Source organism: Sander vitreus, chromosome 22, assembly GCF_031162955.1.
Source record: "Sander vitreus isolate 19-12246 chromosome 22, sanVit1, whole genome shotgun sequence".
Lineage (NCBI taxonomy): Eukaryota > Metazoa > Chordata > Actinopteri > Perciformes > Percidae > Sander > Sander vitreus.
The window spans coordinates 10590259-10617853 of NC_135876.1; the positions used below are offsets into that span (position 1 = coordinate 10590259).

The following is a 27595-nucleotide window of genomic DNA, read 5'->3' on the forward strand; positions in this document are numbered from 1 at the left end:
TCATTGTAGGTTTGGGAGGTAACCTGATTAGCAAGCTACTGTTGTTTGTTGCAACTTCTCTCACTGCAAGTTGCACAGACATATGTTGTCCGAGTCTGCAGTTGAAAGCAGTAGGGAAAGCCATACAGGCTACCCTAAAGTTAACTTGATATGTCAGCGAGCCCTATTTATACCTCGTGGTTCCTAAGTATACTCTTGGGTGGTCTGAACGAAGAGAGGTGATTCATATGGATGCCATCTTCAGACTAGAAGTCTTGTTGCTGACGGCCTTGACTAGCCTTTTAAAATAGGACTTAATGCTAACATTATGTCTATTTGGTAATTTGGAAACGTTAGGGTCTTTACTAAAAATGATTGAAGTGAGAGAAATGTCTTGAACACAGATCATGCCACACTCATCACATCATAGTTAAAAAAGTTAATATTGGGGGTTTTTTAGACCAAGTGGGACACTGACATTATATTGTCATATGTCCTATTCTGTCTTGTCTGGTTGTGTACGTGCTGTGAGATTACAAATCAAATCACAGTTTGGCAGTATCTTTACCAAACTGAAATCAATTAAAGGGACAAATTAACTTTAATGGAGGCCTATGTGATGTTATTTCCAGTGTGCTTACATTTTGAGATTTAGACACCAAACCAATCTCAATTCCCTTATGCCCCAACTCTCATCCAACACTTTCACCACACTTTCATGTTAACAGTATGTAAGAACGATAAAACATAGCAGTGTGTGCACTTTGAGGTTCTGGGATGTCATCAGGGATTTTGTTGGAAGAAAAAGGTAGTTGTGTTGCTCACTTGGGTGGGTCCTTCTCAATGACCTTCCCAGTAGACTTGAATTGACATTTACCTCAAAAGAAAGTTGGCTCATGGGGCATTCTGTCAGAAATCAATCACTTTCTGACCTCACCACTTTTGATTTGAACAATTTGTTTCAATCTAAAGTAGAGTGTAAGAACTGGGTTTGATTAACCACAATTACCAACCATTCAGGAGACAGGGGCCCTCAAAGTTGACCCTTATTTGCAGCACACCCCACCTAAAGACGCAGATCTTCAAAAATAAACATAGCCTGACAGTATGCTTTTCTGAAAGCTAACAAACAAGGTTATCCACAATTTCCAAATGTTTTGTCCCAAAAAAAAAAATGGATAAGTTGATATTTTGTCCTTAAAACTTAATTAGGAAAAAAAATAACTAAACGTGTATTAGTTTTCATGTTGGGCCTGCTATCGGTTGAGCAACAGTAGCCTTCTGATTATGTGGTGGGTAGGTCAGTCTAACACATGAATCTTTAATGTTGCCTATAATTTTCTGTTTCACCTCAAATATTACTTCAGTTTTCCATTTGTTTATTATAACATGACTGAAAAAAACTAAACAATAATGAAATTATATGAGTAATTACATCTAAAAGGATGCTTCCCCTTCATTGAACCTCAGTGAATGTAGCCTTGCCTGGGAGGAGTTGATGTCGTCAGACGGTGTCCAACGTTCATTGGCTGTTTCGACCCTGAACCGTAACACCCTCCCATTGGCGGGTCAGTAGTGGTGGCCAAATCAGGAGGGGATCCTCTACAGCCAGGCAGGAAACTGCAGCCTTCCTCCCAGGTCTACCTTCATAACCCATGATTGGGCCTTTTGTAGTAGGTTGTTTCTTATTGTTCTTGCTGTGGTTGATGGCTTTTCTCCCTCCCTCACAAATTTGATCAATGATGTTGGTTTCCCATGTGTTTGGCGTTTCTTTTGTCTCTCCTGCTCCAGGGTGTTAGCGAGTGTCATGAGCACCTTGTCATGGTGCCATCTGTATCTTCCTTGTGTGAGTGCTGTTTTACACCCTGACAGAATGTGTACCCTCACCCCACAAAGCTTGCACAGTGGGTCCTCTCTCATACCCCACTTGTGCACATTTTTTGGAGTCGGGATCATGTCATACACTGATAGCAGCAGGAAGGAGATGCGGAAAGGTTTCAGTTTCGATAGATCCACCCACGTGATCTTCCTTTTGGGGAGGTCCCATTTGGTCCAGGCTCCCTGGGACACTAGTCCTTCTTTCTCCAGGTTCCGTACTTCCTCCTGGATCATGGCTCTCATCTCCTTGGTGTCTGCCCATTGTTGGAAATGGGAAGTTCCGAGACCCTGTCTTCCTGTGCCTGGCATTCCATTGATGTCACGTAGCTTCAGCATGCTTTTTGAGCTTGTGCGACAGAGGTGTCGGCTGCCCACTTGCGTCCTGATCTTGTGGTAACGCCTGCATGTCTTATTTGTTCATCCTGGGAGTCTCTGTAAGTCCTTACAACTCTGCACTTTGCCACCTTGAATGATGATGATGATGTTGTTCCTGTCGGTAAGTGAATTATCAAACCACTTTCCGAGGCATTTGATTGGATTCTCCTCTATTGATGGAATGGCCTCTCCCTGCACTAGCAGCTTGAACCTGTTTGTCACTTTGCCTTTTCTGATCACCATACTCCTGGATTTCTTTGGCTTGAACTTCACTCTGGCCCACGTTGCCATGTTGTCGAGCACTGTTAGCACCCACCTCACCTCCACATGGGTTGTGGTTGTCACAGTGAGATCGTCCATGAAGCCCCTTATTGGGGGTTGTCGGACGCCTGATTCCATTCTTGGTCCTCAGGCTTCTTTTTTAGCAACTGTTATAAGGAGGTTCATTCCCATGATGAAGAGGATGAGCGAGATTGTAAAAAAAAAAAAAAGTGAAGATCTTTTATTTTGAAGCCAATGATGCCATGATTAATGCATTTGGACTCAGACAGTATATTCTGCCTGTTGCTGTGTATGGCTCCACTGATGTGAGCACATCACCCAAATCAACCATGAGTTGATCTGGATGTCTTTAGAAAGTAAATGATTTGGAAGGTCCCTTTAGTCGGGCAGTTAAGCACAATTGTGCATTCTGCGATAAAAACAACACATTTGACACAGATGTGTTATGAAAATATATGGATAGCATTGCACTTTCAAAAATGGCTGCCAAATAGGTGCTAAATATGCCTGAAGGTTGCAGAAAAATGATTGTATGACTCTTAATGATTGCCAAGGTGTGTAAAAGTGGATTAGATCAAATGTCAGAAGACTACAGACAGGTTTTTTCCCAGTTTATATTTTTAATGGTGCTTTATTTTTACTTGAGAGAAACATACAAACTAAAACAAATAAAGGAGCATGGTCACTGGATTACTTTGGGTCAAACTCTGCCCCCAAGCAACCTGCACAGAACCTGGGCATCATTTTCTATATACACGTGTTTTTAAAAAAAACAAAAAATAAATGTAAATATACTGATATAAACTGATGTTGCATATAATTATTAATTTAAAAAAGAAAACTTGATCCTATTGTAGAATAAGGCGGGCCACGAGACACGTCCGTTAACGTCGACACGTCTAGCGGATCCAATCTAGCATCTACCCTCAGGGGCCATATTTCCAGCGCCCCAATATCTCTTCATAACATATAAACCTACATATGTCTCAAATGGGTTGCTTTTATCGCAAAATTAACAGTTGTTATAACTATTTCAACCTAGCCGTCCTACTGCTTTGATTTCTACCGGATGTTGCTTCACAGACGGCACCATACTAGGGCTATGATTTCTTCAAAGGTCAGGGCATCGTCCTCAACTGTGAGAAGAACCGCCGTGCCATGACCTTTGTCCTGGAAATGGGTTGAAAATAATAAAGATTCTCAGTGCCTGGTAAGGTTATTGGTTATTGAAACACAGCTTCAAAAATTCTCAGCAAGCCATTAGGATATTGAGAAGTATTGTCCTTTGCAAAGAGCTACAATTGATCTGGAGTCTGTAATTGGTTCTTAATAGGCTCACCACAACTGCAAGACCTGCTAAACCTGCCAAACAACCAATAATATGAGTACACAAAGCCCAGTTGACTCTGTTAAAGTGCTCATATTATGCTTTTTGGCTTTTTCCCTTTCCTTTGTGTTCTATATCTTTTTATGTGCACGTTATAGGTTTACAAAGTGAAAAAGCCCAAAGTCCACCCCAAAGGCACTTACCATCTCCAACAGAAAACACTGTTCAAACTGCTCCAAACAGCTCTATTGTAGTCCAGCCTTTACTTCCATGACGAGCGTGCGTCACTTTGTAACACACGTTATAATGCTAGCCTAGCTGCTAGCGTGGCACGCCGTCATACTCTGCTTCTGACTGGCTAGTAGTCCTTACCTAGCTACTGCGCATGTGCGACTCCCAACAAAGATGGAACAGAAGTGCGATGCCTCACTCTGTAGCTAAAACAGAGAGCTCAACACACAGGGTGAAAAGAGGAGCTGCAGCAATGTGCAGTACAACAAAAATATGTTTTTTTTTTTTTTTTAATTAAACCATGTAAACCTATACCTGATATAACCTCTAAATACAATTATGAACCTGAAAATGAGCATAATATGAGCACTTTAACTTTGTGTACTCATGCTTGCTCTGATGTCAGTTAATGTTTTCCAGCAGCGAGGTGGTTGAGGACAGATCTTCTTTGATGGTGAAAAATACTCTTATCAATGAATTCTGTATTGGGGACGGGACACTTTTCACATGATCTGTTTTAATTTGTGGTTTCTCTGTTGATTGTGATTTAGGCACATATCTGTGCTGTAAAAAATATTGGATTTGCTCACCTGCTCTCTGATAATGTGTAGGTGGACATGGTGCACTATGGCTGTTGTATGTTTTCAATATCAAAATCGAACCTTTTATTGAATTACAACCCAATAAGTGAGAAGGTTTACAGCCACTGATTGTCACAAATTCTTATAAAGTAGCCTAATCTGTTTGTGACAAATACATGGCAAAACGAGATTCATGTAAAATATGTAATGGTGTCAGTGAAGGGCTAGATTTAAAGGCCTTCATTGGAGGATTCATTGATTTTCAGACCAGTCGGCCATGGCTGCACTTTGCTTTACTGGCTATCCTGTCTGATTTAGCCTGGATCGGTTCACCAAGCCTGGGCTATAAATAGACACAGTGAGTGTTCTTGGGCAGACCACTGTGGGAGTGTGTATCTTTAAGAATTCAGCTGTAATTTGATCTCTATTGGAGAGAGAGAGAGAGAGAGAGAGAGAGAGAGAGACGTACATACACCACCACCCCGTTGTTTCTGTAATCGAGCGTCGAGCTGCATGATTTGCACCTCTGCAATTAAGCACGTTTGGTGCGGGATGGGATTCTCGCTAAACACCGCAAAGCTGCCACATACACGGAGCTCCAGCCCCGTCGCATCCCCCACAAGTTGCTAACGTGTGTGGACAGGAGCAAGAGGCGGGCTTGTTTATCAAAAATGACTCGACATGGCTGTGGCGTTGACTCAACATACACGGCTTCGCGAACGACACTGGAAGCCATAACCAGTTGAGAGAGTGAGGCGCAAATCATCTTAATGAAAGTCTTAAGGTAGGTCCATTTGGGAATCTTATCATTTCACTCTTTCCATAACGTCATATCATATGGCTGGTGCGCACACACACACACACACACACACACACACACACACACGACAGGGCCAGTGTTTTTTGTTTTTTTCAAAAACCCTATTTTACAACAACAGTAGCTAGCCATGCAATGCGGCGCGCGCAATGTGTGTGTGTGTTATTGTCCTATGCCTTGCTTTAAAGAAAACCCGAATACCTCTATGATAACGTTCGCTTTGGGCAATCGATTGTGTCCCAGCAATGCGTTCCCGGTGAGCTAAGTTATTTTCGTGGGTCTATCGTTTCCTCGTAAAAAATAAGTCCACCCGTGTCAGTAATTATAGTGACATGAAGCTGGCAACCAATCTTACAAGAGAAACCTGTTTCAGTCCTGTAGAGTGGGTATAATGTCACGTCACAGAAGTGGCCTATCTTAAAGGCGGACCCAAACATTCCACTTATCCTTATGGTTGAGACAATAATATAGTAGTGGTGGTGTGAATAACATATGGAGTTAATTCCTCTAAAGGCATTATGTATACCCTGCTATAGCTAGATCCATTTAGACGTTATATAATTTTAACATGCATGTCTGCTTTTGTGAAAATTGAGTTTTCCAAAATAATTGACTGTTGTGATGCCTTGCTTGAGTCTTGATTGGAGTTTATAGTTTCTGTCCCCTTTTTCTTTATCACCACTGGTCTACCTTGAATTAAGGGCAATGAATTCCAGCCATGTCACAGATCTGCCAGGAAGTGTGTAAGCAGCTCAGTAAATTCAGTGTTTATTGTGTGGGCTTTAAAATGTATAAATCTGCCAAAGAAACAGAAGTGTGATTGTTAAAACACAGATTTTTTTGTGAGACACTGGTAGTGCTTGGTTCACCATGGTGCCTCAGCTGTTCTGTATCCTCAAGTTGACCTGTGTAACTATTTGCCCTTGGCAACAGGGTACGCAAACGTGTGTCCCAAAACAGTCCTCCTCTGCACTTTGTAAGAATGGCTGAAGGTAGTCTTACTTAGATCCAGATATCTCTTCAGATAAAATCACAGCATGGACTCTTGAATTATTCCTCCAATGACAAAGAGTCTTTCTGCCTTGCAGCATGCTACATTGAAGTACTTGTGCTCACTGCCCGCTAATGCATTACAAGCAGACAAAAGGAGAGGACTCTGTGGAATTGGCCTTTTCAGTTCCCTGAAGACTTTTTCTTGGCTAAATTGTTTCAGTGAGGTACACTTTTTTTTTTCCTCAAGCATTTCTTTAGTGTAACGCAGGAACAAAGGCAGGTATACAATACTTAAGGCCAGAGCTCCAGGGAGTGAAATGTGTGTTTTTCTTTAAGTATGCCTGTGCCGGGACTGGTACTCCGTTCTTTTGCTTGGGAGATGTAAATATGTCTTTAAAGTTGACTGACTCAACCTCTTTCCAAGAGCTGGCAGAGTCAAATCAGCCCATATGTAAATAGTTCCAGGCAGCACTAATAAACAGTTCAGTGGCCTTGACTCAGTGGACTTCTGTCACTGACATACATTTACTGGCTACAAGCCAGTGTGCATGCAGAGCTGATAATTTTGGCTGTTTGTTGTTATATAAACTCACTTTTGATCCAAATAGATAGACGAAATATATCTTTAGGTGGCTTTATGCATTTCTACAGAGTTCTTGTACACATTATTACTGTATATTATTTATATAGGATTTATTTAATATTTTTATATATATTATTATTATTGTTGTTACTTCAAGGCTTAGATTTGGAATAAATAATGCATCAATATGAAAATAGATTTTATTGAATCATCCTGTGCCCTTTATACCAGCTATGTTCCACTCTCATTTTCCAACACAAGGCTGACAAACATCCATTTGCAAAGCTGTGATACCAGTCTCTCATAACTATTGGCCTGTAGTAGAACTGTCCAATATACAGTATCTGTTTAATGCTGTAATATTGGGATGTGGATTTTTACTTTTGTGGTTATATTGTAAGTCACTTTTTTGTAAATGTCTTTTAAAAAAAATCACCAGTAGGCATTCCAAAAATATTGTCATGTGATATTAATGTATATTGGTATCATGGTATTTGGTCTGACACTTAATTTTGTAATAATGATCCACCCATGAAGTGTGTTATTAAATCACACACATACTAGACCAATAAAAGAAGCAGGGCTATTTATTTTATAAAAGTTCCTTCTGTACATGGTGGGATTAATGCAATCCAAATAATGGAGCAGCTTTAGTGATGCTCTGACTAATGGTGTATACAATTCAAGCACAAAATCGCCACAGGGGACGGAGGGTCACGTAACCTCCAATATAAGAAACAGGGAAACACTGAACTCCTCCTGCATGTTGGTGTACATGTCAACCAGCAACAGTGAACACAACAGCTGTGTGCACAGCTCAGGAGCACGTGCACTTGGATGATCCAAGTTTCATTCAGTCACTAACTTGTCTATTAAAAACAGAGTCTGTATTTGATTTAATAATCAAACAAGTTGTTATTTTGGTGTTGTTTAAAACGCACACGCTCGTGGGTGCCAACATGTGTCTCTGGCGCATGGTCTTAAATGCCCTGTGTACTTTGTTCTGTGCTTTACACAACATGTAGCTGCTGGTTAGAGAGAAATATAAAGCGGTATACCGACTTTGTGCCAGCCAGGTGTGTGCACATCTGGTAAGCTCTTTTATGAGTAGCTCTGAAAGGGTCATTACATTGCCACTCATTAACAGTGGATGTTCATTTTGAAGATACACTTTTCCCTGCAATACACTAAGGGAAAGTCTGGGTTTTGTGTCACTCCGAATGCAGTTGCCTTACACATCCTGTAGCTTTGTGTTAAGTTGTAAAGTAGGTCATAGTGACCTATAATTGTGATTATACTGTCACTGATACTTAGGTGTTTTTTTAAGCAAACACAATCCAGGGTGGGTTAAAAAGGACATTTTTATGTGGCAGTTTGCTGGGTAGTAGATACGGAAGATGAACATGCCCATTTTTTTGTTTTTGTGTGAAGGTGTGTGTGTGGTTTTAGAAGCTGTGAAACCACAACGACTGGTTCCAGCACACAGGCAGTGTGTCTTGGTACTTTCGTTTTGTCTGAAGAGCCACACATCCTCTGTAACACAGACCCAGGAAGTAATACATCAGCTTGTCATAAATTCAATGGATACATTTTTCAGACAGTATTTGGTAGAGGCTCTAAGTACATAAAGATCCACCTTGTCTGGTTAAGGCCAGTGGCAACCCTTCTATTGGCAGGGTTTTTCTGATGCATTGTAGATGTTTTCAGAATTTTGCAATGAAAAAACTCACTGTCCCAGTCTTCTTTCTAACATTTTTTTCTATCCACAGTGGGGTTGGGTGGCCATGGACCCATTCAGCCAGCTTATTCTCACCATCTCGGTGACCAGTTTCTTCACCTTCCAGTGGCTCTTCCACAAAGTCAGTCCCTGGATGTCCGTGCGCATCAGCCCCAGCTTCCTCAGTCTCAGTGACAAGCAGAAGGTGGAATGGAACTCAAGGTGACCCGACATAAACTTAAGATCCTAATGAGACTGAATATTGACATGCCGTGTACAGCAGTGTGTGACACTGCTCTCAGTTCACATGTTGGCCAGTGGGGGTTACACTAGTATCTGACTCAATAGTGGGATGCATTGTACACAAGTTGTTTTGTACAATCATGTTTTCATGTCTGTCGCCATAATTCCTATTGGGTATTTTACTGATGCAATAATATGAGTCAGGGACACAGTGTTTATACTGATGAACAGCTAATTTGATCAAACAACATCCAAGTGTTATCTGTTGTTGTTTCAACTGCCAATGCCAATTTGTTATGGGAACATTGCAGATACTTGCTAGAACAACTAGATTGGAGCGAAAAGATGGAGTGTGTTTGTGTCTTAAGTGAGACAGGCAGGCTGCAGTGATCTTTAAGCACTATGAGAACAGTGAAAGCGGTACTGTAGATCGAAGGCCATCAGATATTCAGCAGGGACAAGTGTTTGAAGGGATCCAGCCTGGTCCAACTTGCATGAATCACTCATTTTCATTTTCTCTCATACTCAGTTTATTACACATGAGAGCACTTGTGAAATTGAAATGGTCCCAGGGTTTATGAGAAAATGAAAATGAATGATTAGTGGGTTGATGAATCCAGGCTATGAGGATCCTTGTTGATGCCCATGACTTTACAGATTCTATTGGAACAGTCTTCCGGTCAGTGTGGCTGTTAATGTGTCCTACTGACTGATTGCTGAGAACTGTCTGACGGTGACTTTGTGCCGCTCTGCCTGATCATTTAGCAGTGTTTAATCTCTTAGTCTAATTGGTCTGAATCTGTGTGCAGCCGTGACAGTACAAAAACATTAAGCACTGTAAACCACAGAGTAGCTCCGAGGCACCTTACATGAATAAATACTCACTATTCCTTTTGGCAAGCATATTAAACACAGAATCTCAGACGTGTCAGTACTGCCCTTGTCAGACCGGAGTAGATCATCATGGCTGTGTGTGATTCCATTTCAGGACGGTGTCAACGTTTCACGCACTGTTGGTGGGAATCTTCTGTCTCTACATCTTGTTCTTTGATGATGCCGTCAATGAAGACCCAGTCTGGTGAGTGTTTGGCTGTGAATCGCATGTTTTCAACTTTTACTTTCCAGACTTTTTGGGGATTTTATACAGTGTGCCAGCTTTTTTCACAGATGGCCAGAGTGTCCAGTCGTAGCTTAGCAACAGTAGGCACAGAAAGTCTGTCAAGCTTTGGACTTGTTGGAGCGGGGTGCATGCGGTTCTAGTAAGAGGGATTCTAGGTATACAAAGAGTTCTGAGGTTGGTCTATCTTTTCTACCCTTTCCAAAACCAACAACACAAGAGCAAAAGTGTTAGAAATGGTTTAAGCAGCTTGCTTTAATGTAAGCTTTAAACGTTAGCATGTCCGGCTAATTAGCTGACCACCTATTGTAGTAACCTAGCATTACTTCCAGGGTCAAGAGTTAACGTTAGCATATAGCTAATCTCATTATTATGTGGGTTTAGAGGTTATGTTAGGGCCCCTTTTTAGAACTGTCGCATTCGTTGTGTCGGAGCCAAGACTTGCCTATATCAGAGTTGAGGATAACATTAGCACTCCAACACTACCAGCCAAGCCCAGTGTTACAAAACTTGTGTTAGTTCCCTTGCAAAGTGAAACACACTGTTGAACAAGAAAGCCAAAATGTAATTGCGCGATATTTTAAATAACATTTCTATTTCTATATTTTCTATTCTATTTTCAGAATACTGTAACATTAGAGTGGATAAGCTGTCTGGCGATAGAAGAACAGTGCTGCTTTTTATTTCCATGTCTTCTACATGGATCATCAACTTGTGAGGATCTTGACATGTAGCTTTAAGTTTTAGTCTCTTAGCATTATATTGTGCATTTAGCCATCATATGCATATTTAAGATGTTTTTGCATGGTTCTCGTTTTAAAAAAATCTTTTCTGGAATTACTATAAAGTCAACAGGAAACAGTTTTCAGCCAGCTCAAGGAGTTAGTGCTAACTTACTAGCTAGCTAGAGCTGTTAAAATCTGGAAATGAGAAACCTGCTTGTGTGTAAAATCAGACAACCATTATTACATAAAATTACCAAGAATTTTGAGCGGTAAATCTTCCACCCTTATAAATGTGCTGTGCTAGCATGGAAAGCATGACGGCATAGAGAGGCAAGTCTCCCTTCCGGTAGACCACCATGGTACCTTTTCTTGAAACAAATATTTTTTTTAAAGATCATTTTTTGGACATTTTAGCCCTTTATTTATATAGCACAGCTGAAGACATGAAAGGGGAGAGAGAGCGGGGAATGACATGCAGAAAAGGCCTGCAGGGCAGAGTCGAACCTGCGGTTGCTGCGCCTGCTCTACCAGGTGAGCTACCCAGGCACCCTTCTTGGAACAAATATGTATGGTATTGAACAGCAAGAGACAAATAATTATTTAATTCTGTTTGAATTGAGCCATGAATTACACTTATGATGTCCGTCAATTTAAAAGAGAATTCTGCAAGTCAAGAAAGTCTCAGTTTGACGTAAGTGACATCTTGCTGAAGCAACAATGCCTGTGTGTTTTATACCGAGATGTACCGTTTGTACGTACGTACGTTTGCACACATGAGCAACGGTTCTTACTCGTTATTTTGCTTCTCGGCTGATTAAAAAGACACTGGATAAAACACATTAGGTAAGATAACGTTACATGTGTTCTGGAACATACAGTAGCTAAGCTAGCTAGCTAGCGAGCAAACTGCCAGAAAGCAAGGGGACCTATATTGTGCGAGAAGAGAGATCACCGAGCAGTTTCACACAAAACTAAGTGTTACAGGGACATGTCTGTGATTTGGCAGGGTCGTATATAAATTTTTCAAGGTTTATGTTTCCTGTGCGTCTTTTTATCCCTCTCGCGAAGATATGGGATCGCAAGGTGCTGCGGACGCTGCCTTTCATAACCCACCTAGTCTGGACCACTGCCCAACTGGAGACCTCTGTCCCCTAGTTGACGCGCTCCCTGTGCCTTCGTCCAAGGGCTGATAGTGATGCTGTGTGGGTGCAACCACGGCGGGGTATGCGCCTCTGATAACCTCTACCAGGCCTGGCCCAAAAAAGATACAGAACCCCAACCCAAGTACGGTGTGGCAGCCTCGCCCTGGCCGTCCTCCGCGAGCCTCCAGGTACCCAACTCTCGTGGTACAAATAAGTCAGTAAATTCGAGTAAAAGCAGGCTCCGTTTATCCCATGCGAATGTGCCACAAGAAACTCAGATGTGGGGGGGGGGGGTATTTTTAAATCACACAAGGTCCTCAGATGTTACTAATCCCATTCGAATAGGGCTTTAGTCCGCTTGCAAAACTATTTTTCAAATTGACAAACATACGTGTAATTCATGGCTCAATTCAAACGGAATCTAAAAATGTGTCTCTCCCCGTTCACTACCATACATATTTTTACCAAAATAAGGTCAGGTGGTCCCATAGATTCCACCGCAAGGGGATGGATTACGTCTCTCTATAGCAACAACAACCAAGTGGGTAGGGCTTACAGATTAAATCCACCTCTGCTTGGTAGAAATGGGAAATCCCCTGCAAGTTTGGAAGTGGTTTACTCATTCAGGTGCTGCCCACTTAAGTTTCTTTTTTGATATTACCACTAGATGTCACTAAAGTCCGACATTTTCAACACCTACATATAGGGAATCACACAAACCCAGTCAAACCAAATGTGTTTTTTTCAATAGGGGAGATCCTACACTGGTGAAGACTAATGTTGCCATCACAACAGGCTACCTCATATCTGGTAAGACAAACATACAGTTTACCCAGGTAATGTTTGTGAAAGTGAGACCAAAAGAACATGCACGTAATTGGTAATATGATGTGATAAACGTAATGCTTAGATGACTCAATAGAGTCTGGGCCTTACTGTGTGTGTCGGCTGCTGGTCAGAAATAAAATAACAGATACATAGACAATTTTAAAATAAAGCATGGTCTTTATCATGTTGTGTGTTATGTACTTTAAATGTTTGGATTACACTAATGACATGTTATTTCTCTTTCCCCTGTACTTCTGTTTTTCAGATCTGCTGCTAATATTTTTCTATTGGAAGGCGATAGGCGACAAGTTTTTTGTAGTTCACCATCTGGCAGCGTTGTATGCTTACTACTATGTACTGGTGAGTGCCCTATTGTCCAATAGCAGAGCGTGCAGGCAAGATGGGAAGGAGACAACCAAGGGTGAACAGCTGTATCCTGTCGAGCTGGGTCTTTTGCCTCATTTAGCATTAGCATTCAGTATGCATCCAGGACTGTCCCCACGCATCCATGCAGCTCATATAGGTTAGTTAAATATGCACAGGGCAAGGTCAGCAAGTGCGACAAGTGACGCACCCCAAACTGTACAAACACATTAGAGAAGGAAACCTTTTAGTTGTTTAAAGTCCACCACTTTGGCTTAATGCTTTCAGTGGAAATGAAAAAAGGTTTTGGCGATCTTGAAAGGGTAACTACAATTTCTTTTAACCTGGACCCTATTTTTCTATGTTTTTGTGTCTAAGTGACTGACGGAAACAACCATCTTTGACATTGGTCCAATATTAAGCAAGGTCGCTGCAGTTGGCAGTGGCGAAACAAGCTACAATGTAAGTTTATGGGCAATTGTGCAGCTTGTATTTACATTCACAAAAGTGCTTGTTTTGCTGTTGACAGGCTCAGATTAATATTCTAAGTGTCTGACAACATTATGGAAAGGATTTCTAAGGAGGTCGACCTTTCTGTTAAAGAGTACAATCCTTTTTTAAAACATAAAAACATCCTCGAAATTGCATTCGCTAAAGCCACCAGACTCCATGTAAATAAACAGTAATTTTAGCATCGTAAAATACACTTCATTCAAAGTCGACAGAAACAAAACAAAACTATGAAAAGCTAGTTTTGGTTCAAATAAACACATAGTTTATCAATTTACATATGAAAATATGCTGGCTCTATACATGCTAAAAGTATCGTTTTTTTAAATGTAGTCTGGTGGGTTTAGCGCTAGCAATCTCAGAGCTTTTTCTGGTTAAACAGAAAGGTCTTAAAGAGGTTTTAAAAAGGCCTATCTCTTTAGAGATCCTATCCATAATGTTGCTGGACACTTAAAATAATAATCTCAGCCTTTCAGTGGCCAAAAAAAGCACTTTTAGTGGACCGAACTGACGCTGAACATTTGCCCCATAGGGTTACATTGCAGCCCGGTCTGTGGCTGCCGGTTACAGTGTTCACGCCTAATACTGGACCAATTAAAAAAATAGTTGTGCCTATCAGTCACTTACAAACAAAAACATAGGAAGATAGGGTCCAGGTTGAAAAAAAAAAAAATGAAATTACCCTTTAAGATGCGTAAGTATTAAGTGGTTGCTTTTCTGAGGATTGCAGGAACAACATTTATAACTGCAGGTTTCAAGGGTTTGACATTTTCACTCAGGTTAAGCAGCTGTTAGAGCTCAAAAGGACACGATGGTTGCCTCTCGTAATAAACCAAATCAGGTATTTGGTGTGACGGCTTAATTAGCGTCATTCTGTGTCATTTTGTTTTTGCGAAATCAACTTTGTGGGCATTGTCCTGATAATACACAACTTATCTGAGGTACTAATTATTAACTTACTGGTTATTGCTGCATCACTAGTATACAGTTGGCTCTTAAAGATATCTTAGATATGGAGATAGTTTAGTGTCCTCTGCATTTTTTGAGAAGTGTTGTTCACTCTTGGTTCAATCTGAAACCCACTAGGTCGCCAGGATCTGTTGATAATTATTATAGAAATGAATGACTATGGTATTTTTTGCATGGAATGCTCAATGGTGGTACTGGCTGATGACCCCCCCTCAACTTGCCCTTATTTCTGTGCTTTCTGTTTGTTTTACTGACCCCCTTTTAATGTTGTGTGAATCTGACGTAAGCTGGACTTTTCTGAGCTTAGCACCGCTGAATGCTAAACTGTAACCACTGTGTGCATGCTTGCAGTTCTAAAGCATTATACACAGGCAGGGTTCCTTTTCTTGTTACTGTGCATGCCAACAAACAGTATTTTACTCCTTTTTTTTTTTAATGACTTCCCTGCCTACTTACATTACCTTCCACCTGTCTGTTGTTGTGCCAGAGCCTAGCTCTGCCTCTTCTTTCTCTTCCTTAAACCCCACCTGATGTTCCCTGACGAGGGAAAACTGACAGCCACTCACAATAATGTCATCTACATGACCCCAATATGATTGAGTGCTTCACCACATAGCCAGGCCCTTTTTCTAATACCATGTTGAATGTATTCTGTCAGGTATACAGGTGTTGATGCTCTTACCTTTTATACCCATTTTATTTTAGTTAAGCAAACTTACAGGGAATACATGCTCTGTATTTTCTATACAGGGGGGAATGCAAAAGGACATACAGTGTGCATTGCTCTGCCTGAGTCCCCATACTTTTTTACAATGCCATTGGCAAATGATTAGGAAATCTTGGTAAAAAGCAGTAAAGCGCTATGGACATTTGGTTTCAACCACATGTTTAGTGTAAACCCTGCAGTCCAGATTCACATCTTTCCCCTGTCATTCCAGTCACTGGCTGTATTTCCAGATTTGTTTTTCTTCTTTAATGTGACACATATCATATTAGCATCCATTTTTTTTTGTCTGTCTTCATTGAGGAGGAATATTACTTTTATTCCTCTTTTCTGTGTCTAAACAATAATAAGACTAAAACACAAGTGTCACATTGTTGGAACAAAAGAAAAAGATTTATAACTGACTGTAAATCCAGCCTTTCATTTGAAGAAACAGCGCAAGCCCCTGTATCTAAAAAAGAATTGGGTAAATGAGGCAAAGTAGGCCATACTGTTACTGGACACTCATGACTGTTTCCTCGGACTAGATCTGAAAGTCATGTGGGATAACACAATGAATGCTCCGTGTTAGTCAACTGTGGTAGAAAACACATTGCGAACCATATTACGTTTGCGATAAAAACACAATAAAAGTGGTTGTCCCTTGATGTCTTTTTCATTTAATTTAGTTTTGTACCTTTATGTGAAAAGTTGTAATGTCAAATACACAATCAATTCCACCTACTCAATACGAATATTAAACCCTGAGGCACACAGCCAAATCAAGGCCTAATTGAATCGACTTATTTGGGAAACCTGTATTTAAAAAAAAGAAATTCAAATCAGCTTAATGTCATGAGCTTGTTTGTATGTTTTGATTATTTATTAATCAGTCACTAACGTCTTGGTCAAAACAGTGTTTTGATGGGTTTTTTAATAGCAGCATAATCTGTATTTTGTGTGTGTGTTTTTAACAGTCAAGTACGACTTAATCAAAAAGATAACATAACTGTTGTGTAAATATTTGTATTAGATGCATGCTTTCTTCTCGGTGTCGTAAGTGTTGCTTTTAATTTTCTTTAATTGTGGTGACATTAGCCCTGCACGATTCGGGGGAAAAATATGAATCACGATTTTTTTAGCTTAGAATTGATATCACGTTTCTCTGCTCTGATTTTTTTTTCTCACAAAGTGTAATGTTTATTGCACACATTGACAATACCAAACATTTTTTTGGCACCTATAGCACATTGCGCATCACCACAAGCCTGTAAACATAGAGGCTTCAATGAATAAAGAAAATAAAGTACATACTGGCCATTTAAGTACAGTAAGTGACATATAACACATTGAACTAAATATGGCCCTGATACAGGCTCTATCTGAACTCCTTGAACATGTCTTTACATAATTAAAACATGTCAATCAACATGCTGCAGCTACAGCTTCAGTCTCTAAAGAAATGGAGTTTGTCAATTGCCAATTTAAGTACAGTATCAAAAACAGAATGATTTCTTAGCACACTCTTTAACTGCTTGCCTTTCATGTCTTCAGCTGTCCTATCAAAATAAAGGCTGAAAATGCATGACCCAAAAAATCGAAACAGGGGTGAATCAAGATCGCCATTTTATAAAAATTAATCGTGCAGGCCTAGGTGACATTTTTTATTTTCTTCTAATATATCTGTCTGTCCGTCTGTGTGTCCTTTGCTGACATTAACATAAATAGCCCCTCCTCAAACCTTACATGCAAAAACTACCAACATCAAGTCGGGTTGTGTCATCCCCGTTCATGCAAAAACTATCAAAAGGGTTGTGTGTCATTTAGAAACCCAGAGCAGATCTTGATCTAGATGGAGGACTTCCCTATTCCTGTCTTGTCTGCTACTATTGCTGTTGTGTTGCACTGAGCAGATATGATACCCAGTCACAGTATGGACTTACCAGTTCCTAGAAGTACTAGCATGCTCATGCTAGGTGGGAAGTTCACAATCATAGGGTGCAAAAAACTGCAATGCAGATGTACCCTGTTTGTGTCGCATAGTAAGTATGTTTTAATGGCCAGCTTTTGTTTCAGCCCTGAAGGTAAGTCTTTTTTTTTTTTACATTCAGTAAGGCACTAGCCAAATTATCTTGAACTACGTGTTCTTTGAGGGTCTTTTAATGAAATTGAATGTTGTCATGTTTCTCTTCATTTTGAGTTTGACTCATGTTCTGAATTTGTATGGTCAGGAGTTAGAAACAAAATACAATTTTGGAACTCATGAGTCAAACTCAAACAATATTAATTGCAGTTAATATTAGGATGCAAATCACAGCCCTCGGTCTCTATAATATAGTATTTCAGTCAGAACACTTCATTCAAATGTATTTGGCTAATGGCTCAATTTGAACACCATTTTAATCTGAGTGCTTGATGCTCAAAAGTTGATTTAGCGAGGTAGGCCGGGTCAAAGGTGTTCAAGATGGGGGTGTCCTGAAGCATCTTGGTTGTAAGATCATCTTCATTTTATTTAGTAGCAGCTGAACATTTGGAATGGAAATAAAGCCATGTAAGCTTATCCTATAGGGGGATCACTTAAAAGCTGCATAGGGGCTTCTGTCCAGATCAAAGACCAGGGTCAGTTCTGTTATTCTGATCAGGTAATAATACAGACACTGTTTCATTTTGAATAATTTCAAGCACTAATAATTCAGCTTTGAGCTTAGGTACAAACCTGCTCAAGATGATCTCATACACATGGAATTCAGGCCCTGATCTTCTAAACAATGACATGTTTGGCAGTTAAGCATATCGCTTTTTTACTCTGCATGGCTTCTGATTGCTCCTTTAAATAGTGGCTGGCTAAATGTACGTATGTATGGTTGTATGTTTTTCAGCCTTTGCTGTGTTGAAATTTGCTCAATACCTTTTTCAATGTTGAGATGTTATTCAGATGTATTGCCGTGCTGTGTGGTCTTCACAGTATGTTTTTTTTGCTCTCTGGATGAAAATACATCAAATGTGAGTTAGCTGTAGTTGGCATATATGTAGTTTGGTACAAGGATGCATTAGTGATTGTGACCTTAATCAATGCAATAACGCTTCACTTTATGTGGGCATTCTTGCATGTTGCCCTTTGCGTTTCTTCAAGGACCAAATGATCAAGATCTTGCTAATTCACTTTGATATTTAATATGAGCAAATACCATGTCTTGTGTCACTAGAAGCGAGTCCAGTGTTGGTTGGTAAATCTGTCTCTCTAGTGCTTATGTCTAGACTTAATGGCCATATTTTCATTCCATTTTCATGGTTCCTAGGGGATACTTTGCTGTAAAATGTTTTCAGTATGTTGACATTTAATTTATAAGGTATCTCAAAACATTCTAAAGCCCATTACATTAACTGTGGGTGTTTATGGTTTCGAGAGGATGAACCCTAAAGATTTTCTTACTGCTAATAACTGCTAAAATTGCTAATAGGATGAACCATGTCAATTTTTGACAATTGTGCCATTCTCAAGGAAAAATGTCAACATTACATACAAGATATGTGATAAGTAAACCCATTGATTGCCATAGAATGTGGTCAGCACATTTATGCTCCCTCGCAAATGTACCCTTTTGATTTTAAGACAAATGTGTCAACGAGCCCTTACTGTGAACAACTGGCTTAGATTAAAAACGTAATCGGTTAATCTGTTATTTTCCACATCACTAGTTCTTTGTGCTCCTTTTATAGTAAGGATGAGTTTCTGCTTGAATTAGATGAGAAGAATGAATCATTAGTAAGGGAAATTAAAGACCAGTCTAATTTTGGCTAAAGACTAATTGTGTGCCCTGAAGGAGAAGGCTCTTTTGTTAGATTTGCCAAATAGGTCTATATTTGGTAAGGACTTCATCTAGTTTTAGACTTCGCCACAAAGTAAAAGTATATCTTGAAATATGTTGGAAGATGCCTTGGAATTGTAGACATACCTTAGTTACCTAGTTACTCTGAGCTGCAGGCGGTACATGAGCTTCATGCCTGCTTATTCAAATTACTCGCTGCCTTGTTTTTGTCCCTTTCATGTTTCGTTGTCTTCCTGTTTTTACCTTGTTCTTCCAGGGTGAAGGAATGTTGCCTTATTTTGCTAACTTCCGTCTGCTTGCTGAGTTTTCTACACCATGTGTGAACCAGCGGTACGTACCTGCTTGTTAATTGCTTTGGGTCGTAGAACTTCAGGGTTGGAGCACAATTTAAAACAATTCCAGATATTTATGTATATATGTCAGATGAGGTATTAATTGTTAGGAATTTAAATCACATTAAGGTGATCCACTGCTTCTTGCATGTTCTTTGTGCTCAGATTATTTGATTCCAAATCCTTTTTAAATTTTTGATCTGGATAAAATCATAGCAAACATACTTTAGACAAGTCCCGTAACTGTTAGTTACTTGATATTGTCTCACACATATTTACATATGTATCCTGCTAGAAACACTATTTTCTTAACTATGTGTTGTGTTTTTAGCTGGTTCTTTGAGGTACTAGGTTATCCCAAGTCGTCCCGGCCCAACATGGCGAATGGTGTTGCCATGGCGGTAGTCTTTTTCATGGTCCGCATCGCCGTCATGCCAGTCTACTACATTCGTATGTATGCGGTCTACGGCACTGAGGCCTTCTACCTGGTGCCCTGGGGTGGCCGTGTAGCCTGGATAGGCTCAAGTATCTGCTTGGACATCATGAACATTATGTGGATGCATAAGATCGCCCGCGGCTGCTACAAGGTGCTGCGCTCGGCACGCCAGAGCAAAGCCTGCGCGCCTCAGGAGAATGGGAAGACGGATTAAGGGAACCGGGGTGTCAGTGGTGAGAAAACGCCACAACAGAGACAAAATGATGTCACTCTCATTGGGGAGCAGCAGCTTGGACACTTACTGGGATGAGTGATATCAAAGGACCGAATGTAATGAGGGAAATTTGAGCTTTTTTGAACAGTGGGCACAGGCGTTGAGATGTACCGATGGACCATTTAACTGGCCACCCCTAAGCCATGAAATGACCTCTTAGCAATACTCTGTGTGCATGGCCACTTATTTTTCTCTTGAACAATTTACCAACACACTCAAGTGTTCGTCCTGGGACAACGGACTGCTAAACCCAACCACAAATTGTCCAAAAGTTTACCGTTCTTTACATACGTAGTGTTCAACAAAAGTAAAATGTTTTTTTAAATTATTATTACTGCTGCCTGAGTCCCACAATACAAATGATGAAATATGAGTCAATGGTGATGGTGATGCAAATATTTGAGGTAACCTGTTAATAACCTGTAAGTTATTCACTGATTCCTCAATGGTGGTCAGTGCCATGAGCTCATTTGTCAGATGCCTGTTGAGGAGAAGGGTCGAGCATCTCTTCTTCCTCAGTAAATCTTGAGCTAAATTTGCAGGGACTTGACTGACACAAGATGGGATTACATCAAGTGCAATCACAGAGAAGAATAAGTATGGATAAATCAGTTCATCACTCACCCACTGTCATTCAGTTAACTCTTTAGTGCGTACATTTTTAATATTAATACGTTCAAGCCATTGCCAAATGAGTTGCTACAAAGCTATCAGCTCCACACAACTCTCTCTGTATTTCTCAGTTTGGCTATGTTTAGAAGATTGTGTCGTCCGGTGACTTTTACGCGCAAAAATTCAAGAGAAGGTAATGACCTCTTCTGAAGAGTCCATCATGTTTGTTTTAATCCCTCATGGGGGAGACAGAAACTACGCACTATAGCTTTAAGAGGTTCATTTTAAAAACCAGCCTTTTAGGACGTGTATTGGAATATCATGGGTCTTGGTTGCATTTGTTGTTGATTTATATAATATAGGGTTAAACAGGCATTGGTACGCTGTATGTAGTCTGTTTTTTTTTGGTTTTGCTGGGGTCGAGGCAAATGGGTTTTTAAACGTACAAACAATTAAAGATACTGATTTGAATAAAAGGGAGACAGATGTACAGAGTACCTATTGAAATGTGGAAAAAATTTGTACGCTGAGATTAAGCAAAGCAACAACATTAGTTTTCCGTAATATTGAGGCAGAACAGTTTTCAGTCGATATTTAAATCCTCATGACTGTTTTGTGGGAGCTATCATATTTATTTCACATTGTGCAATGCATGTTAAGAGGTGAAACACATCTGGAGTGCTGATTTGAAATCAGTGTCGCAAAAAAAAAAAAACAGAGTGCAGACAAAGAGCAACTGCTTTAAAATGTTTGTGTATGCTAGGAGGACTGGTGGGAGATCTGACCTTTAGTTCTCCAGCATCAAGTGTTTATTTAATATTCACACTTCCTATTTATGATATCTTTTTAGGCACAGACTATATAAATTTACCCGCAGGCAACATTTGCCAACAAGCTGCTTGCTACTTTGTGTTTTGACCACGAAGACTTTGGACATTTTAGCCAGCAAGTTAAATCCAGTACATGATTTCAGTACATTCATTTGACGGATTTTGTGTGAAAAAATATGTTATAGTTGTTTTAGAGCACATTAGCTTCTGTCTCATTTTACATTTGATTTCAGTTTAGCTGTGAAACAATGTGAAAATCCATATTTAGTCATCCGATTGGTACAAGGATTGTTTTGTTTTCAGTGAACAGGAATATATGGAAAGGTTTTAAAGATTTCCACATAATTGTTTTCATCATTCTACTGACAAAGTAGTTACTCGTCGTACAACACTGAACACCGAAACAGATCTGTTCAAAGTTGTTTTTTTATGACAATGTCAAATTTGTTCAAATTAGACGTTGCGATTTCTCGATGATTTACGAAATGTGTACTTGAATTTTCTTTGTAAATGTATCTTTATTTGAGCTGTGCATCGAAAGCTTCTGTCAAATGTTTTGTGAAACACAAACGGGGATTGCTAGTTTTGAAAGTATACGCCTTGCTATATTCAGCATTTTATTTTGTTGCCTTTTTAAAAACAACTTTTGTTTGCACAGTGTATATTTCGTTAACATCCAACTCCTTAACACTGAAACATGTGTTCCACGTCTGATGCCTGTCTAATGTGATTGTTTGGCCTTTTGTCATAGTTCCAAATGTAAAACCAAGAGTATGGCTGGTTGTTTTAGTGCTTTTGTTTTGTTACAATTTTAAAGATTTACGTATTTCTGCCAGTGCTTTAGCTATTACTACTCCAAAAGACTTTTTCTTTTTCATATCCATTAGCATTTTCATACAACAGTGCCAACTTGCAAGCATGATTTGGTGGTTCAGACCAATTCTGTTCACATAACTATCTCTCTGCACGCTGTAGCTGGTAGTCATAGTATGATGAGGCTCAGTGTCGTTGGGCGTGGTAAAACAGTGTGAAAGACTTCTTTCACTCACGCCGTTTGATTACAGGCATTGTGTTTGGACCACGATGGATTTGGGTGGATGATTGCTATATCTCACAAGAATAGAAAAAGAGTCAGGCTGTGTTAATATTTCACTGGAATTAAATGGAAATCATGCAGGGGGTTCAGGACAGCAGGACACTTCTGTTAGAATCAGGGCTGGCTCTGTATGCATGGTCAATATGGTCTTCTTCATGCACCCTCTATAACTGCATGTGGTATTGCATGGGGATTGCACTGTAAACAAAATAGCATATACATTTGCAAGACTGCAAGTTTTGTTTTCTTTTCCTTTTCTTAGTACATGTATATAATGTTTACTTAAACGTTATTCTTGTACTGTGCCACACAATGTAATCCACACATGATAATGATAAGGATGTGATGAGAAAATCAGGTAACACAATAACCATCATTAATACATGGTAAATTGATAGTTAATTAAACAGTTATTTTACTGTTAACAATGAAATTATGATCTATAATGTTTACTAATGATAAGTAATGCTATCATTTATGTTATTGTATCAATAGCTTAGTGTCAAAATAATTAGTTCATACATGTAGATAGTTATATAATATATAATATAATACTTTAATGTCAATTGATAATTGTTTTGGAAAGTATATTATAAAGTTGCAACTAATGCTTCTCATAGTTAGTTAATGGTTAATCTGTGGTTTATAAAGCATCAAGTGACATTCATTTGGTGATCTATAAATGATGATTATTTGATTGTGTGCACTGATAATTGCTATCTGAATAATGTTTATAGATGCTTTACAAAGTATTTGTTAACCATTAACAAGGTATTATAATCACCAGTTGCAATAGCCATCCAAATAATGTTTATTGACGGTTTACAAACTCTTTTCTTAAAGGTGCTCTAAGCAATGTTGGGTGACGTTACTTCTTGACGTTCAAAGTATTGTCAAACAAGCTCGCCCCTCCCTCCTCATAGTGAGGAGATGTTTGCTGTATGTGACAAAAAATGTTGTAGCCTAAAAAACGCGTCACATCGCTTACAGCACCTTTTAAAGGTTTACAAATCATTTGGTAATCATTGACCAATACTTGATATAGCCTACTATATAAAATGTCGTCATGTGTGCAACAATAAACTGTTAACAGTTAAAATAGCATAACATATAGCATTACTAATAATTGGTGAACATTAATTATTTAATTAACAGTAAAATAACTATTAACTTAAGTTGAATTAACTATCAATTTGCCAGTTATTAGTGATGTTATTAAGTGTTACTGAACATCATAAAGCAGATAATTAGTATAATATCCAGCACAGAAATAATCATAAAGGGAATAGTTGAACACTAATAATCAGCACAGTCTACAACAATCTGGACGGTGCAAATGAACATTAATCCTATGAGCATCTTGCTTTATAAGTATACCATTGTCTTTAATTTATTAATCTCAACAGAAGTAGACACAAAACAAAGCAGATGCTATGGTAACGCATGGTGTCAGCTTTGTAAACTGGTGTTGGTGTTTCTGTTTTGAATGTTGTATGGGCAAGAGATGTGAGTAGGTGGAGTGTTTAGTGACATTCTATGAATGTATTGGAGAAGAGGAAATATTTGTCATTTTCATTTGTTCTTTACAATAAATACCAAATTAACTTATGTGATGTGTATCATTCAGGTTCGCACAACGTAACACACAAGGGCTGTCGTCAGGCGTTGATCACTGGAAGTAGACTTGAGAGTAAGAAAAAACTGTTGCACACTCTGGCTCCATTATGCATTTCTCCATTTATTCTAAAGTTTCGGCCCTTTAGGCCTTCTTAAAATCAACAATCAAAGACAGACATGCACTGATACTATAAACTGTAGGCCAAACCCTTGTCACACATCTGATGATGATTAGATAATCATGTTGCACCATTGGGCTAAGAAAAACTATCAATCATATTACTACAAACTTTGTTTCACACAATACAGAGAGATCTCAATGTTTTTTTTGGGGCATTTTAGGCCTTTAATTCCACAGGACAGCAGAAGACATGAAAGGGGAGAGAGAGAAGGGGAATGACATGCAGCAAAGGACCACAGGTCAGAGTCGAACCCGCAGCCGCTGCGTCGAGGAATAAACTTCTTTATATGTGGATCTGCTCTACCAACTGAGCTAACCCGGCCACACAAAAGAGTTCACTTTTGAGATCTCTCTATATTGTGTGAAACATAGTTTGTAGTAATATGATTGAGGAATGCATATGGAGCCAGAGTGGGCGGCACTTATCATTCAGGTTCTAACATGTTAAGGCTTTAATCAATTAATGAGCCTCGAACCTCTTCAATATGGATTTGTTACGCTGCCAAAAGCATTAGAGCGGGACATAACAATTAGTTTTACACACCATTATTTATAGACCTATCTGTCTGTTTTAATTTAGCTCACATACAATTTCTTGAAAGTCACACATCATGGCAAATTAACCACTTAAGGCGTTGTATTACATTGACGTTGGAGACTAATCAAACTTCCACTTTACATGGCAAAGACTTTGTCTAAGTGTTTCCACACTCTAGTATTCATTTTCCAAAATGACCAAAAAGTTATAACACTAAAGTTTTTGGATGACAATAGGACTTGGCAAAGAATGATGCATTTATGACTCAACACTATAATTACTGCCCCTGCTGGTGAAAGAAGGACAATCTTGTCAAACAATGCAACAAGAATCCCAGTTTGCTACTTTTAGTGAAGGTGTTTTTGAAAGTTTCCTGTCAAGACAATAATTATATACTCATATTCCAAACCGTTCTTTTATTTTTGTCATAATTAATCAATTACATATATAATCAACAAGAATATTTTGACATCACCAGGGCCACTGTAACAAACTCATTCATGACCATAACAGGTAATGTCTCATATGAGCCCCTAGAGGACAGTGTTGCCATATACTTCAATTCTCTCTGGCCTCACCTGAAATACTTGTAGGCACTGCGTACTGCGGGGCTGTGCAGGTTTTTGATACCAATGAAAAGGCTAAACCAAACGGTAGTGTGACATTACTACTGTCTATTCTAGTGCAGGTTTGCCTGACCTGCAATAGGCCATACACACTAATGTTGTTGAAGAAAAGACTTTTCTCTTCACTCTCTTCCTTTAGTCACCTGTACTGTAGAACATTCGCAGGGACATTTTTTTTTTTTTTTAAATATACTCATCTCCTTGTGTTATCTAGTGGCGTTGTGGTATAGTTTGACTTGTTGTCTCTTAGCGTTGCCAGTGTTTAACAATGGAATGACATTCCCTCTAGCATTTTCATGACATTAAAGGCAAGGTTTTAGGGAAATAAAGACTTATAAAAAAAGTTATTATAAAATAACTAGGAAAAGGACATTGGGCAAGTTGGTTTGCTGTTGCCATTTACTGTTAACAACAAATTGGCTGCCGCTGAGGGACAGGCTTAAAAAGGCCTGAAAGAGAAGTGTAGAATTACAGTATACTGATTGGAAACACCAGCTTTTGGAGGTTTGGCTTCACTCTGTTTTTTTGTTTTGTTTCTGTTAACCTGTGAGGCAGGATAACAGCGTTTAAGCTCTTACACCATCCACAGATCCAACTGAGGAAACTTGTTTTAGAGTCATTTTGGCTGGACCCAGAGGCATCCGCATCTCCAAGCTACTCTGTCACTTTTTGTTAACTTGGTAAACAGCATTCCACATTCATCTGCTCCCTGAAGAATATTGAATCTTTTTTTACAAACATTAGTCACAGTAAATAAAAACAAAGTCTACAAGTCCTCACAGTCATCATGGAGACAGCTGAGAGAGAGAGAACGTCTGTGGTTAACAAAATATGATGACATGATCTGTTTTATCATGGATTTTTATCAAGACTGACGACTACAACAACCTTCTCACCTTTAAACCAAAACCCCACCTATCTCACTTATCTCCTCCAGGAGTACCCCCCCCCGCTCCCTGCGACCATCCTCACGCCTCAGCACCATGGGTGCAAGAGGTTTTAGAACTCCCTGTCCCCCATACATTCCACAGACAGTCTGACATCATAACTCCATTTAATTCCACCTCAAAACTCAGCTGTTCAAACTGGCCTACTCTCTCTACTAACCACCCTCTCTGCCCGATTCCTATTAACCCCACAATTGTAAAAAATGTTTTTTTTTTTTTTATCTTCCCTCCTGCACATGTCATGCTCACCATATGTCTCTATTTCTATGATTGTCTGTGCTTGTGTCTTTTCATGTTTCATGTTTTTTTACCTGTATGATTACGGTTTTTAATGCATTGTAAGGCAACCTTGGGTGTTCCAAAAGGCGCCCTGCATATATTGAAGTCTGATGCAACCTCAGGGAACACTGGTTTTAAAGACACATGTTGGGATCGTGAACGTCTATAATGTAGCTCCATGAGACACATGACTGCAGATAGCTGAGCCTAGCTTGTTTTTTGTCTACATTAGCAAACCATATAACTCTAAGTACACATACAATGCTTATTGGAATACTGTTTTATCTGTGTGTAGCCAATGTTATGTAGTTTGCAACAGATAATATTTATGGACCAAGTTATGTTTTTGCATTCATAATAAACAAGTCATTTTGTTGTTGAGTTGTTGTGTTATTTTAACATCATCTAAATCATAAATGTAAACAGTCATCAGCACTGTAATAAATATGTAATAGTATTAAAGCTGCAGCGATAATGTTTTGTATGAAATGCAATATAGCAATATCTAGAAAAAGGGACATTTTCTTGGTATTACTGAGGGCATGATGTGTTCATTTCTCTGTATCAGGGGACTTTGGATTCAACGTCTAATTGGTTGTCAGTCATAGAAATCCGGGCCCTTCATCAGATTAAG

The 27595-nt window shown here is 39.3% G+C and overlaps 1 protein-coding gene across 1 annotated transcript; it reads left to right on the plus strand.

The window, feature by feature from the left end:
• The first annotated feature begins 5092 nt into the window (after positions 1 to 5092).
• tlcd4a (TLC domain containing 4a) lies at positions 5093 to 27342 on the plus strand. The gene is made up of 7 exons (XM_078280687.1): positions 5093 to 5437; positions 8816 to 8985; positions 9995 to 10084; positions 12742 to 12800; positions 13084 to 13178; positions 19450 to 19523; positions 19857 to 27342. Exons 2-7 carry the CDS (start codon positions 8831 to 8833, stop codon positions 20173 to 20175), a joined length of 792 nt encoding a protein of 263 aa, XP_078136813.1. The 5' UTR covers positions 5093 to 5437; positions 8816 to 8830; the 3' UTR covers positions 20176 to 27342.
• Positions 27343 to 27595: the final 253 nt, after the last annotated feature.